Source organism: Emys orbicularis, chromosome 7 (assembly GCF_028017835.1).
Source record: "Emys orbicularis isolate rEmyOrb1 chromosome 7, rEmyOrb1.hap1, whole genome shotgun sequence".
Taxonomy (NCBI): domain Eukaryota; kingdom Metazoa; phylum Chordata; order Testudines; family Emydidae; genus Emys; species Emys orbicularis.
In genome coordinates, this window is record NC_088689.1 from 32,090,587 (window position 1) to 32,107,211 (window position 16,625).

General features: G+C 37.6%; 1 protein-coding gene across 2 annotated transcripts in view; it reads right to left on the minus strand.

Moving 5' to 3' along the window:
* The window catches only part of IDE (insulin degrading enzyme), a 92,588-nt gene that overhangs the window by 24,174 nt on the left and 51,789 nt on the right, over nt 1-16,625 (minus strand). Inside the window, exons 12-15 of one of the 2 annotated variants that reach the window (XM_065407188.1) lie at nt 15,666-15,768; nt 14,406-14,528; nt 11,308-11,390; nt 4,184-4,328 (exon numbers count right to left, since the gene is read on the minus strand). In XM_065407188.1, coding sequence (XP_065263260.1) covers nt 4,184-4,328; nt 11,308-11,390; nt 14,406-14,528; nt 15,666-15,768 — 454 coding nt within the window. Of the gene's footprint in view, nt 1-4,183; nt 4,329-4,899; nt 5,045-11,307; nt 11,391-14,405; nt 14,529-15,665; nt 15,769-16,625 lie in introns of both variants that reach the window. The other variant, XM_065407187.1, reaches the window with a different exon arrangement.

Here is a 16,625-nt window from a genome sequence, read left to right on the forward strand (position 1 = left end):
ATCACAGAATCATAGAAATGTAGGACTGGAAGGGACCTTGATGGGTCATCTAGTCTAGTCCCCTGCACTGAGGCAGCACTAAGTATTTTCTAGACCAGGGGTGGGCAAACTTTTTGGCTCAAGTGCCACATCTGGGTGGGGAAATTGCATACAGAGCCATGAATGTAGGGCTGAGCCAGGGTTGGAGTGTGGGAGCGGGTGCGGTGTGCAGGAAGGGGCTCAGGGCAAGGGGTTGGGGCGCAGGAAGGGGTGCGGCAGGGGGATCAGGGCAGGGGATTGGGGTGCGGCAGGAGGCTCAGGGCAGGGGGTTGGGGCGCAGGGTGTGGCAGGGGGCTTAGGGGAGGGGGCTCGGGGTACAGGCTCCGGCCTGGCACCACTTACCAGGAGGACCCAGTTGAAGAAAACTGTTGATGCCTGCGACCCAACAGAACTGGGGATGAGGAGTTTGGGGTGTGGGAGGGGCTCAGGGCTGGCGCAGAGGGTTGGGGTGCAGGGGTGAGGGCTGCGGGGTGGGGCTGGGAATGGGGGGTTCAAGGTGTGGGAGGGGTCTCTCACCCGCAGGCACTCCCCCCCACCGCAGCAGAGTGCAGAGCTGGTGCTCGGGGCGGGGGCAGCGCGTGGAGCCCCGTGGCCACCCTGCCTAGAAGCCGGACCCACTGCTGGCTGCTTCCGGGGTGCAGTGCGGTGTCCGAACAGGTAGGCACTAGCCTGCCTTAGCTGGGCAGCACCACCGACGGGACTTTTAATGTCCCGGTTAACGGTGCTGACCAGAGCCACAAGGGTCCCTGGGTGCTAAGGAAAGTGACCCAGTGCCTTACATGCCGCGACCCAGTACCCGAACTTTGAAAAATACTACCTTAGGTAATTTGTTCCAGTCCTTAACCACCATAAGGTGAGACAGTTTTTCCAAATGTCTACCTAAATCTCTCTTGCTGCAAGTTCATATGAAACAGTATCAAAAGCCTTACTAAAGTCAAGATATATCACATCTACTGCGCCCCCTCCCCCCCCCCCACATCCACAAGGCTTGTTACCCTGTCAAAGAAGGATATTAGGTTGGTTTAACATATGTTGAAAAATCCATGTTGACTATTACTTATCACTCTATTATTTTCTAGGTGCTTACAAACTGATTGTTTGATTATTTGCTCCATTATCCTTCTGGGTACTGAAGGTAAGCTGACTGGTCTATAATTACCTGGGTTGTCCTTATTCCCCTTTTTATAGATAAGTACTATATTTGCCCTTTTCCAGTCCTCTGGGATCTCTCCCATCCGCCACAAATTCTGAAAGATAATCACTCATGGCTCAGAGATCTCTTCGGCCATTTCCTTAAGTGTTCTAGGATGTATTTAGCCAGACCCTGCCAACTTGAAGACATCTAAATTGTCTAAGTGATTCTTAACTTTTTTTCTCTTTCCTATTTTAGCCTCAGAGCCTACCGTGATGTTAGTCATCCAATCACTGCTAACCTTTTGGTGAAAATTGGAAAGAAAAAAAAAGGGGGGGGGGCATTTAACACTTCAGCCTTCACGGTGTTTTCTCCTATTGCCTCCCCCCCCTCATTAAGTAAGGGGACAACCCTGTCCTTGGTCTTTGTCTTGCTTCTAATATATTTGTAAAATGTTTTTTGTTACCCGTTATGTCCAATAGCTAGTTTAATCTCATTTTGTGCCTTGACCTTTCTACTTTTGTCCCTACAAGCTTCTAGTGGGTTTTTATTTTTTTAATATTCATCTTTCATAATTTGACCTATTTTCCACTTTTGATATGACTCTTTTTGAGTTCAGGTCATTGAAGATCTTCTGGTTATGTCAGGATGCTCTCTTATCATACTTCCTATCTTTCCTATGCATTGGAATAGTTTGCTCTTGTGCCCTTAACAATGTCTCTTTAAAAACTGCCAACTCTCCTGAACTCTTTTTGCCCCTTAGACTTGCTTCTTACCTACCAAGTCTCTGGGTTTGCAAAAGTCTGCCTTCTTGAAATCCACTGGCTTTATTGTGCTTTCTTCTCTCCTACCATGAACTCTATCATTTCATGATCACTTTCACCCAACTGCCTTTCACCTTCAAATTATCAACCAGTTCCTCCCTATTTATCAAAATGCAATCTAAAACAGCCGCTCCCCTAGTTGCTTTCTCTATCTTCTCTAATAAAAAGTTGTCTCCAATGCAATTCCAAGAACTTGTTGGATAATCTGTGCCCTGCTGTATTATTTTCCCAAACAGGTGTCTGGGTAGTTGAAGTCCCCTAACATCATCAAGTCCTGTGCTTTGAAGGATTTTGTTAGTTGTTTAAAAAAAATTCATCCACCTCTTCTTCCTGGTTAAGTGGCCAATTGTAAGCCCCTACCAAGACATCACCCTTATTTTTTACCCCTTTTATCTTTACTCAGAGACTTTCAACAGGTCTGCCTCCCACTTTTATCTCGATCTCAGTGCAAGTGTATATATCTTTGATATACAAGACAATAACTTCTCCCTTTCTCCCTGCCTGTCCCTCCTGAACAAGCTGTACCCTTCTACACCAATATTCCAGTCATGTGAATTATCCCACCAAGTTTCTGTGCTGCCAATTATGTCATGATTGTGATTATTCACTAATATTTCTAGTTCTTCCTGTTCTCCATACTTCTTGCATTAATATACAGACATCTAAGATGTCCATTAGATGTTGCCTCTATATTCCCTTATCTCTCCTTTGTGCCTCCTATGAATCTTCCAGGACGCAATGACAATCTTTCCAAGGAAGGAATAAAATATTATAGTTATGATTGGAAGATCCAGATAGAAGATTTCATCCTATATAGTAGAAAAGGTTTTTTCTTCACTATTATTAAAATATTGAATAATCTACCATATGATTTTGAAGTAGATATCAAAAATACATTTTATGACAAAGGTTGATATATATAGTCATAATAAAATAATATACTTGAGTTGAACATAAACAATTTGAGCACTCAGATACTACAATAATGTGTGCTATAGAAATGTATGTATATCACATATAACACTCTGGTTTTAGTATAACATTCATCCTTCTTTAGGATATCAACATTATAAAAGCATGTCTAATGTACAGCATATACTACAGAACTGCAGAATACCTATCACAGATCTTCTTCTACACTGTAAAAAATATATATATATATATATTGATATATAAACTGAGGGTTCCAGATACCAATTCAGAGTAATATCACTTTACAGCATGAAACTTCACATAATTTTAAAATAAGTTTCCAAAATATGAACTAATTTAACTGCTAATAAAAAACTAAAAATCTGATAGTAAATGAGCATAATTTCTTTTAGAATTAACTCTGACCACTGAACTTGAAAATGTCAGCAAGCTTTCAGAATAAAAATATGTATACGTTTTCAGCCAATTACGTGGAACCACTGGAAACAGGATTTTGTGGCGTTAAAAAAAGTCACTACGACAAAGATGTTACAAGCCTTTGAGCACAGAAAATTCAAAGGCAATATATAGCACACTCGGTCCACTAAGCTTTTCTTTGAAGTAGCATTGTGTTCTATAGGAATGTGATGATGTCGGTGTGTTACATAAAGATTGTTAATAAAAGGCCTTTAACACACCTGCAAGCTAGGTTTTGATAACTTATCAGAAATATCTTAGGAACGCCTAAAGAAGTGACAATACATCATAAGATTAATATTTATTAAACAAAAATTGCCATAGTTTTGGATTTTAAAATGGTTGACAAAAATCAACTCCAAAGGAAATTCACAAAAATGTATCAGTCTGATACAAACATGCACAAATGGATTCATAGCTCACTGCTGATGAATTAGAGGAACTAAGTATATAGGAAATCTAGAGGGTTAATATTCACACAACACAAAATAATTTTTATTTTGAAAGTTCAGAATTAATCCATTTTATATACAAACACACCATCACACTTTCAGGGTTACTATGTAAGCAGGTAAAAAATGTGAATTAGAACGCACACAGTTGCAGCGTGCACACATTCACTAATTAACCAAATCGTTTACTGATGATTAAAAAACTGTTTTTTAATCGTCATGAGATAGATGCAAGGAAAAAATCATTAACCATCTTGTTTAGAAATGCAGAAGTCAATGTTTTCCCCAAGCTCAACTTAACTCTCAAGCGGTCTTCACTTCTTCCTGTGTTTTTTTTTCTTACTTACAAGAATTGCATTCATTCCTGATGCAATGCCATAGATCAAACCTGAGAGGCGTGCTGCATATGTATACTCTTTTAAATCATCCTTCAATAACCTGATAAACAGGTATGTCATGTTGCAATGGAGAGGATCAGCATAAATGTAGCGACTAACAAAAAGAAAAACAAAAGAAATGCTTTGATACCTCAAGCAGTGACATAGTAATGGATGAAGAAACATGACTGAAGAGTATGTATATGCAGCCTCATTATTAGTATCTCTTAGAAAAGAAAGTTGAAGTGAACCATTTATTTAGCAGCAATGTGAAGATTTTTTTTTCTTTGTCAGAAAGTCTTTCAATAGCTATCTGACACAGAATGAAACTAAATCGAAACTCAGAATTAGGAGATGAATCACGTTGTTTTTTTTTCTTTTTTGGAGTAAGAGCAAATCTTACAGCTAGCTAATCTGATGAATGGTGTAAAAGAAAGGAGTAAATTTGCTTAGTATACATGGAAATATTGTTGAAGACTTAGAACAAGATTCAACTTAACATTCAAATTATGAGAAAGTATGGTTAGCTATCAAGATTTAAAAAAGGAGTAAAAATAAAACCATAGACCATCGATGGAAAAAAAGCCATTTTTTAAATAAAAATGCTTCCATCAAATCAATATAAAAATCTTGATGAGTGGAAGTAGATTAAAGGCTCTAAGATTTTCCTTGATTTGGGTACTTACATACATCCCATAGATGGTATTTTGGAGGTCATAGTTCAAGCCAGCTAGTTCTGCTGCATATGCATACTCGTTGAGGGAGTCTTTGAGTAGTTCAAGGTACAAATAGGCCATGTTACAATGCAAGGGATCCACGTAAGCAAATGGGCTGGAAGAAAACATTGAAAGTAAAATATCCAGTTTAATTATTTCCCAGTTCTTTTTGGCCCTTTAAGTTTTAGCACAAGAAAATTTAATATTTAAATGATGCTGTTGGGTCCCCTTATGAAGTATTACTATTTCAAAACAACACACACAGATAACCAAAAATAGTGGTTGATTTCTCGTACGGTTTCAGTGTTGCCCCGTTATAAATATACATTCAGGACTTTAATTTAAATTCCTGTTCTTTTTAAACTGGTAAATCATACCATGCTACATTAACTCTGCTGCTGAAGTCAGAGCTCATCAAGTACATAATTAACTTAAATAAACCCTAAGTATTAAACATAAATAACTAAGATTAATCCAATTACTAAACATTAAGCAGATTAATTCTTTCATGCTATCAGAAAATACAATAGTTGTTATGTATAAAGATGAACAGTTACCAAACCACTGTATGCAAGGCACTGCAGGATTTCCTATACTCAGAGCAGGAAATAACTGCAGCATCTCCCATTCCATGGTATAGTAACTGTATGAGATAAATGGTGTCTTTTTAATGAAAACAACTGTACAAGTTCCAGTGTTTTGTTAGTATTATCTAATCTTATACAGTAGCTACATACATCTCTTAAAAGAGAAAGGCAACTCAAAGACTCAAGCCATGTTTCAACAATATTGATATCTGTTACATATTGGTATTTATTAGAGCACCACAAGCTAAGTCAATACTCTCAATAATTTATTCCTATTTTGGTCAGATATTTATTTTAATAGCATTATATGCATGTGTATGTACATAAATTTATAATAAAATGTGACAGACATAATAAGCAGTACATGAAATAATTCCTTGTTGAAGTATTGATTACCAAATACATACTAGTGTTCACTATATACATGAAGACAAGTCCCATTTCCAACACACATTTGTGGCAAAGCTTAAAGATGAACTGCAGATGTTTTTTAAACATTAACATTTCCTAATTTTTTTTGGCAAAACCTGGATCTCTGTCTCTCTCCCAACCCCCTAAAGTTAGGGAATGGGATGACAAGAGGAACTAAAAGGATACATTTTCTATTACAGAAATTGAGTGGCCCTTCAGAGTCGGATTTCCAACTCAATGGAAGTTGCCAACCCACTACAAAGCTACAGGCTCTGTTTTGGCTGGCCCTTTTCTGAATACTTAGCATGAGCCTAGAAGGAGTCAAGGTAGGATGGGGCTGTTATTTGCATTTCCCTCTATCTATATAAGGAACATCCCAACAACTGATTAATTTGAATATGTCCACTTATACATCTCCCAGGATAAAATACTGAAATCAAGGTAATATACCAGCCAACCATTTAGACTCCTAGATTACCCCCCAAATGGACTGAATTCTTCTCAAGTGTGATACTGGAACCAAGACTTGTTATTCTGGGCTATTTTCAGTATCTATAGCAACTATAACTCTTGCTATTCATTTGGCTGGTGAAGACCAATAGGGGCATTTGGGACTAGGACTATTAATTCACTTTATGAAAACAGAATGTAAGCCATCCTTAAAATGGTGATAGTAAGGGCATTGCTTAAGCAGCTTTTTTTGAGGCTACCAACCTCACCAGCTAGTGCTAATTTCTAATCTAGCATTTTTAAACAAGATTGTTGAGAAAGTGTTGTTGGAGCAATTCAGTCACATCTTGATCTCACGGATGATGTCCTGCTCTTACCAGCCTGGTTTCAGACATGAGTTTAGTACATATCCAATATTTTTGTGCATGGTTGTTGACTTCCTCCTAGCAATGACACAGATAGCGTCCTTGCTGATTTTTTAAGCTCTATCAGCAGTCATTCAATAGCATTAACCACAAGGCTTCTGACTTGCCTATGGAGCCTTATTGGCAGAGATGGAAAGGCTCTTCTTATAAGGTTTGTTTCTCCTCTTAGATCCCAAAATGTGACAATGAATATTTGTTATTCTTCTCTTGTGCATTAAGCAGGACCCCAACCTTTTAACCTGTCTGTCCCATATGTATGTATAACTGCTAGGGGCAGTAGTGAGACATTCTGGCCTGTACTTTCATAGATACGTTATGCCATAGAGATCTACTTTATTTAGTTATTTATTTTTGGTCAAACCAAGGTATAACTGTTTCTTTTCTAGTACCTGATAGACAGGGAAGTAGATGGGAGAAAAGTGGTTTATGCTTAATCCAGATAAATTAGAAAGGATGCTGATAGATAGGAAGAAGTGGCTTTGGGAAATGGCAAAAATGGGGTATACACCTTCTTTTGGAGGTGTATGTCCAATCTTTGCCAGTACATTTCACAATCTAGGGGTTCCTACTGAAGCCACTGCTGCTCCTCAAGTGACAACTTTTGCAAACAGTGCCTTATTTCCATGTATGGTTAGCCTGGAAAACTTTGACAGTTCCTTTGTGATGCTGATCTAGCCACAGCAATTCACACTTTTATAACCTGCAGACTGGATTATTTTAAAAACACATTATTAAGGCCTATACTTACAAAATACCTAGAAACTTCAGCTAGTGCACAATAGAGGCAAGGCCCTCTAAACACAAACAACAATACTCTATACATGAAATTCAAGATGCGGGCAATGATATACGAAGTGTAAATGGTGTGAGATCAAAGAGAACTCCCCTTCCTGCTTCTGTCTTTCCATTGATGGCAGGGAATTCTCAGTGAAGGACTCAGGCCTTTTGAACCTGCTCTCTCCAGTGGTCTGCCAGTGCTAAACTTTACCACGCTTTAGGCCACCAGTATAAGACTTATCTGTTCAGGCCTTTGAAAGCTTTTGAGCTGAGTTTAATAAGAGGATTGGGGATCAGCACTGGGATTTTCAAAGAAGCCTAAGTGAGTCAGACACTCAACTTCTGCTGAAAGTCAACAGGAACTAGTCACCTAACCCCCTTAAGCTTCTTTGAAAGTCCCAGCCTAGTTTCCTCCTCAAACCCTTCCCTCCGGTCAAATGGAGCAGACAGTTGCATCACTGGCCTTGAAGCTAAAATGCTAGCATTTGGCTATTTTACAATTTATTATTTTTATAAATGTAAAGCACTCTGTTGCTCAGTGATGCGTGCCAATATAAGTTTCCAAATAAACAAAATTCCAAAATAGGAATGCAGACTATGCCCATTGGAAAAAAAAAAAAAACAGCACCGAATTTTAATAGCCATCTGCCTAAACCCTGGGAAATCTAAAATGTAGGCCTCCTGGTTTCCCTGCCAGTGTGAATGACTCTACAGCCACCTTAAACAAAAGGTTGGAAAACTTCCTTATTAAACCATTATTTTACTTCTCTTTTTAAAAATGACTGATTGTCAAAATTCCTAAATCATAGTCTAGACAACACCCGAGGCTATTTAACACCCTATGGAGTGTCTGACAAGGCCTGCATCCAGAGGCCTTTAATACAAGTTTCACATGATGCCTGCATCCCAGGGTTTCCAGAGTCTTCAACCCATAGAACCTTACAGAGTTCCATATCCTTGGTCCATGCTGAAAATTTTGAGGATGAGAGGGAATGATTGACTATCCTCATTTTCTAATTTTAATTTCATCCACACAACAGGTACTGTTAGCATCATTCAGCCAGAAAGTGCTCCAGGGATCCTGGCTGCTCAGAGCTGCAGGCAGTAGAAATCCTCCTAAAGGATCAAAGGCTATACTCCAGACAACTTTTTTGGGGTATAGTGGGGTCTGATGTAATGAGGGAGACTCTATTTTTCAATAGGTTCCACTGAACTGCACTGATTCAAAGTAAACTCATTCTGGAACAGGTCATGGTGGCTCAAATCTTTTGCAAGGAAGGCAGACCTCTGCGGTAAGCCTCTTCACTACACCTCTGATCACAAAAATGTCATTATTCTGCTCAAGAGAAAGAACAAAGACCGGAAAACCCCTGGATGCTTTCATCTTCCCATGGAGAAAGATTAGTGTCCCACTTTACTTCTTGTGACAGCAGTCCTGGCCAAGCTCAAGAGAGACAAATGTTCAATGTAACCTCATTGTCAAATATTAACACAGACAAATCTGGTTTCCACTTCTGTTGGAGATGATGGTGGTCAATCTCACCAAGCCACATGTCTCCTCAGAATTGATCATATAAAATCAGGACACCTTCTTGATCCCATCTCTGGCTCCTCGCCTGTGATCATTGCTCCTCAGAGAAGGAAGATGGATCATTCTGGCATTTTAAATAGGGTATTTCAAGTCCTTCTAGCTGTTCAGAAAGAACATACCAGGAGAGTCTATGAATTCAGCTGGCAAAAGGTTCACAGTTTGTTGTGAATATGTCCAAGCGAATCCCTTCACTTGCTCTACATTAGAACTGTTTTAATTACTTTTTTCATTTGTCATACACTGGGTTGCAAATGGCATCCCTCACAGTTCATTTGGAAGCTATTTCACAGCCTTTCATAAACCTGTAGAAGATAAAACTTGTCTCTGTGCATCCCAAAGTGCCCAGTTTTGGACGTACATATTGCAGTGGGTATCTATTGCAGCAGGTAGAAATGGAGAAAGAGGAGAAGGGAAGTTACTTACCTTTAATTCTTGTTTTTGTAAGATAGGAAAGCCCAACAGATTACCATTTTATCCTCCCACCATTTTCTTAGACATAAATATGAATTAGTTTGCTCTGTTTTGTACTTTCAGTGGTTGTCCTGTAGCTTCAAAAGGGAGGTGGAAAGAAAGGCAGTGTCTGGCCAGGCTAGTGGCCCCCATACTAGCAAGCATTCTAATGGCTTGGAACTTTGTAGTAAGTGAAACCTGACCTTGTCAGTCAGCCAAGTATGATACAGACTGGTAATTTATTGCACCTAAATATTTAGAAAAGGAAATAGGTTTCCTAAGACAGGGTGGGTTGATAACTGTTGACATTCAAAGTATCTTCAGAAGGTAAGAGTTACAGGCAAGTACTACAGTTTTTTCAGTCTTCACTCCCATGCCCTTATACAATATGCCTGAACTTGGAAGGCAACTATCACAAGGCCCTCTACACATATTATTTGCTATTTTCTGATGAAGGGAGCATGACCTCTGTTGCACACACAACAGTGAAAGACAGTAACGGACTTTCTTAGAATGGCTCTATATGATGATCTATTGATTTTGATTATATTATATGGATGGCAATTTTTTTATGCTGGATGTTTGTTAGGATACTGAAGAAACTCCTAAAGGTCTGCCAATAGCACCTACAACACACTCCTAATGGCGATTCAAGACAAACATTCAATAGTGTACCCATGAGTGACTAACATCTCATACTCTAGTCTTTTAAAAATCATCACTCTGATCCATCAGGAAAAACAAGGAGAGGTTCTGAAATAATTTAGACGCTCTCTGGCCCAGCATGGGAATCATTGTCACATGACATTCAACAGTCAATACTGCTTCAAAACCAAGAGCTGAAAATGACTGCTCCAAAAGAAAGATCCACAACACTAAAAAGATCGACAGGTTTCCACATTCCCAGAACTATTTTCAGAGAATTCCAACTGGAAGTAAATCTCTTGCCTTGGCCTTTCTTGCCTTTATCAATTTTTTTAAATGGTACAACTCCCCATGAAGAAAATAATATAAGACCTGATTTAACTTTACTGTATGTGCTGCCAATGTGATGTCATGTATCTTCATTTGGGATCCCCATATCTGTTTCCCCCAAAATCAAAAAGTGACTTGATAACAGTCATAAAAATAAAACTTTGAATAATGTTTAAATCTTATCTATGTATGCATTATAGAAACTAAACAAAACCTACTCTGATTTGTGATTATATAAAAAGTGTATAAAACCACATCAGCATATTTAATATGTAAAGCTCTACCATCAAATACTGAACTTGTAATTTATTCATAATTTAAAATATAACATCTTTGAAACAGCAAAGTGAATAATAAGCAGTAGCTGTTGTCAGATGTGTTTCAGGTATAGCAAATAAAGGATTAAGATATATTGTTTTGAGACTGGATTAAGTATTTAATGTTATTACCAGCTTCTCATAAATATTTATCTGAACACCAACTGCTTCTTTCTTCAACTATTGCATAATATATGAGGTTTCCTGATGTATTTTATTGTCTAATATTACCAAACCAGAATAAACCAGTACTCTAGATCATTTTGAAGAGTTAACGCATGCATGAAAGTTTTTGCAACTTAAATGCAGATTTCCTGTAAAGAATAAGAAACTTTTGGGAGTTCAATTAGTGTGATACACTTAATATACTGCGATATACTTAATATACTGCATACCTGAAAAACTCAAAGTTGAGACAAGCTTTTGGCAAGAAGAATTTGTCATCTTGCTTGAACCATAGTTTGCTCATAGCGGTGTCCTGTGTCAAGAAAAAAAAATGTTTAAATTTTTTTAACATAAGACTTTATATTATGCTGTCACTTCTACTCTCAGTTTACATTTTTTCCTTAAATACATGTATACATGACTGGTGTACACAACCATCCGGCCTTGGAGTGAGATTCTCACCTCACTGTAGCTCCTTTATACCTGATAAAAGGGCCAGAATGGTGTAAAGGAGCCCTAAAAACTTCATGTCTAGCTGGGGGAGAATTCCCCTGGAGCAGGAACTGTGGAAGACAGCCAAAAAAGCTGCCATATGAGAAACCTTGCAAGCTCTAGTGTAGGGATGTGCCAGGGCAGGGCTGAATCATGCAGAACTGTGGAGATTATGGGTAGTGTGTAGCTAATAGGTCAGCCTAGGGAGGCTGCTGTAATTCACTCCAGAGAGCAGCTGAGGATCAGGAGGACACAAAGATGGCTTAAAGTCACCATAGCTGTCCCATTCCCTCCATCTTCAGCACTGGGGCTGCAGACAGACAATCTCACCCCCATACTTCAGGCTAAGTATATTATTTCTTAATCAACAGTCTTTAAATAAAATTTATGAACACACATTACACTGTTATAACAATACTGAAAACAAAAATATCCATCCATTTATAAACAGGAAAATATAGTGATTAAAAAAAAGACAGTCCTCTAAAGTTTTATTTTAAAATTCTCAGTGGACGAAAAAATTCAAAAGAACTGCAAACAAACTGACGTAAAACAGACAATCATTTCTCGCCCCACTTTTTTTTTTTTTTTTTTTTTAATTTCCATATATGGTGAAAGAGGCAACGTTGTTATGGCAGGCTGATTTTGTGGGGATGGGGCATTCTTAAACATCTGTTTGTTGCTGCTCATAGGTTTGGAATGCCAGTAGTCCAAGAAGGAGATGGACTAGTGAGCAGAGTGCAAGTGGGGCCATCAAAGATACACAATAAATAGATTTTATTGCATGTCCTTTTAATTTATAACATAGAAAATCACCTTTGCCACTACCACAAATGCTATAAGTGTATACAATTTAATACATAAATACATTTATGTTTCACATGCTTTTTACATATAAAAACGAAGCCTTCTCCCTCACTGCCCATCTCCCCATACACAACTCCCCACTTACACTACAATGCTGAATTTTTCACATAACTTATTTCTATAGTAACAGAAATTCTCATTCTAGTAATATTACTGCTACTATACAAAATTCACAATAAATTCTCTGCTGGCAGGAACAGAATAGTAAAATGGCAGTTACTGTGATTCTCTTCATTGTGTCAGTTCAAGAAGCTTTGAAAGATTTTGCTTAAAAAAAAAAAAAAGATTTAAAAAGCAAATCAAGTTTCCAAAGCTGTGACGCACTAACCACGGCTCATACCAAATGGTTCCTTTTGGTATGCTGCTAGCTTCTCAAGTTTTTGTAGAATTTAAGCTTTAATTAAAAAAAAAAGTGTCTAGCCTTTGTTCTTGTGAAGATAGCCTTCTTAAAGCAGAATATAGTCTTGTTTACTGAACCTGATGTCTGTCCCTATTCATCTCTATGACTCTAATTCAGGAAAGCACTTACGCTCAGACTTAAGTCATCCCTGTTCATGACAGCATGTACGTCCCAATGAGCTGGAACTTAAGCACATGTTTAAGTGCTGTTCTGAATAGATATGCTTTCCTGATTGGAAGCCTATGTTAACTTTAAATTCAAAAGACATCAATGTAGATTACAATATTTTACTGCTACTCATTGATGCACAAATATTAATTTCCTGAATTATCCACTGTGGTTGCATGTCACAGAAATTAGAGACTGAAGAGATCTATTAGATTTGGTGTCCTGCCAGCGTACATGCTTTCAGTATCTCTGGAAAAGCAAGGGTAAGAAGACCATAGAGCAGCGGCTCTCAACCTTTCCAGACTACCGTAGCCCTTTCAGGAGTCTGATTTGTCTTGCGTACCCCAAGTTACAGTTCACTTAAAAACTACTTGCTTACAAAATCAGACATAAAAAAAAAAAAAAAAAAGTCTCACAGCACACTATTACTGAAAAATTGCTCACTTTCTCATTTTTACCATACAATTATAAAATAAATAATTGGAATATAAATCTTGTACTTACATTTCAGTGTATAGTACATAGAGCAGTATAAACAAGGCATTGTCTGTATGAAATTTTAGTCTGTACTGTCTTCACTAGCGCTTTTTATGTAGCCTGTTGTAAAACTAAGCAAATATCTAGATGAGTTGATGTACCCCCTGGAAGACCTCTACATACCCCCAGATGTACACGTATCCCTGGTTGAGAATCACTGCCATAGAGAACTCCCAGGTGTGCTAGATAAGCTATGTTCATTCTGTGATCCAGCAGCAACAGGACAGAGTTGCAGAAGGTTCATCCTACATCCAACTCAGCAAAGCTCATCACTCTTGAAAGAGTAAAACTATTTCTTGACTCTGAATAGCCGAGAAATTATTTTCTCATACTCAGAAATGTTGAACTTTGCTGAAAGTGCGAGGGGGGTCCTTGCTTGCTGCTACCAGAAAGGTAGGGAACAGATAGGTGTCTTTGCTTGCAATTGCAAGCTCTTCATGCACAGCTTCAACAGAACGACCTTTTCTACTTTCTGACTTACCAACAAATGCTCAAAAAAAAAAAAAAAAAATCTGTGTGGCAGTCACTCTTCTGATCAAGAAGTTTCAATATGATTTCTATCCGCGGTTCACGCACTTTCAAAAGGACCAAGAAAGGGTTCAAGCTATTGGCAGACCCATTTTCAGGGGAACCCAAAGAAAGAGTCCACAGTTGAGCTAGAATTGACTGATTTTATTGCTTTCTTTGTTGCCGGTTGAGGTTTTTAAGAAAGCAGTTTACAAACTTTTGTACTTATGAATTAGCTATATATGACAGGTTAATCTAGATTATTTTAAAGCTTTTATCAGGGAATAATGATTAACCTTCCAGCAAGCTAGCTGGCTGACATAACTTCCATTTGATGTAAGAAATACATATCCTTACCTTGATAAGAGCAGGGTACTGTGGTGCATCCTTTTCTAGTGGCAAAATTTCAAAGTTAGTAGGAATAAACTCATTCTTCATTGGAAGCTTGAATTTCCCATTTAGGTCAGCATTTTGCCATTTCTGGATAAACAACAGTATGGTTATTAGTTAAATTTCTAACTAGCAGATGGATATATACTTAAATCCTGTAGCTCTGTAACAGAAAACATAATTTTGTTCTAGTATATACACTCATACATACATACACACACACACACACACATTATATATCTATATATTCTAAGCAGATTAGGATCTGTGGCCTGACAGAGCCCAAGTATCTCTTTCGGGCATACTGCAAGGCCAACTCATTTTAAAGTGAGTAGATAATTTTATCTGATGAAGGTTGTTTCCCCCTTCCCTCCTTTTTCTAAGGTTTTCGTTTACAGAAGTCCACTAAATTTTGCGCAATATATTCATTCTATAAACTTGAGAAAACAAACATTCTGAATCAGCCTCAGAACCATAGTTAAATGGGATGGTATTTCCATTATAAATTTCTTTTTCAGAACAATTATAGTTCATAAAAGTTACTTTTGGCTTAAATGTGATTATATAATTTTAAAAATTCACTCCTTTGTAGCAAAACAAAATTGTCATTTTACAGAAGAAAGAAAATGAGTTTGTAGCCAAGTCAGAAATCCTTCTCTCGTCTTCTAACTAAAACTATCTTTGCAAACAAAATGTTGATCAATAGTTTTTGGCACTGAAAACAATTAAATCGCCCAGGTTATTAAAAATAAGGGTTGAAAAATCCAGGCCCTATTGAAGTCAATTGCAAAACTACTATTGTCTTCAATATGGCTAGGATTTCAGACAAAAATTCATACAGAGGGCCAATCAAAAGTCAGTAGGAGTTTTACCATTGACTCCAAGGGTCCAGAATCAGATGAATAAGCCACAAGTTTTTTGTAACTTATTTTTTAAGTATGTATTGCAGATTACGGAGGTCTTACAAAGAAAATGTGCAAAGACCCATTGATTTCAGTGGATTTGATTTATAGCTATCATAACAAAGTACCTCAATGTACTATTTCGTAGCATGCAATGAAAAGTCTTGAAACCCTTTTAAATGAGGGTCTAATCTCCATTGCTTCCGAACAGACTGAAATATCATTGCTAATGGCAGTTGTAAGTGCAAATTCTCCTTTCCACAAATAGGAAAATTAAATCTCCATGCAAAAATTTTATTTCAGAAATGGAAATCTAGTAACATGCCTGGATGACTTCGTCAGAAATTGCTTCTTGCTTATACTGTGTTCCATACCACTCTTCCGTTCGATCAGTTTTTCCTTCAAAAGATTTAGAAACTATTGCAACCCTAAAAACAAACAGACAAAAATCAAACACACTTAGGTACCAAAGTACTTTACCAACAAATATACAAAGTAGTGTGAGAAATCATTTCATTCACCACTGAAATGCAGTCATCTCCAGCATGGAACTTAGAAGCTGTTCAAGATGCATATTGCCTGCAACTGAAGAATACCATCTCCAAATGAAACCGCAGGAATATTTAGGCCAACAGTATGCATGTATCCAAATTTAACACACAATCATAAGCCCTTAATCATAAACTTTCAATTTGTACTTGTTCAGCCACAATAATTTTACGGTTCAGAGTAAATGAAGCTCTAGAGGTCGGGGTTGTGTGCAAGCTTGCATGCAATTTCTGATTTCTTGGATTCTCCATCCTTGTTTTATGATTTGTATTGAGCAGTTTTAAAACAATGATCCTAAGAGATCCTATAAAAAAATCTGCAATAGGACTACTGCATTTTTCTCAACACCTACATCAGAGACCAAAATTATTAATTAAAGTAGTAACTGTACAAAGATAAGATTTTCAATATACACATTTTATGCATGACCTAGTTTATAACCACAAAGATTTAGGTCCTATTCCTGCATGTTGAGCCCTATATGCAGAGTTCAACATAAATTGCTGTTTATTAGTTAGCAATGGACCTTTTCACTGTGGTAGCAGTTTATTTTATACTTTTTAATCAATACACATTGTCAATCAGAAACCTACAAGAGACATGGCCAAGAGGAGGAACTCTAGAATAAAAGAGGAGAAACAGTGCAAGTAACTAATTACAAACCAAGATGTTTTCAACAGTCTTCACAATAAAAGTGCCAAGAAAACAAAACCTTGAATTCTATAACAGTTTTTAC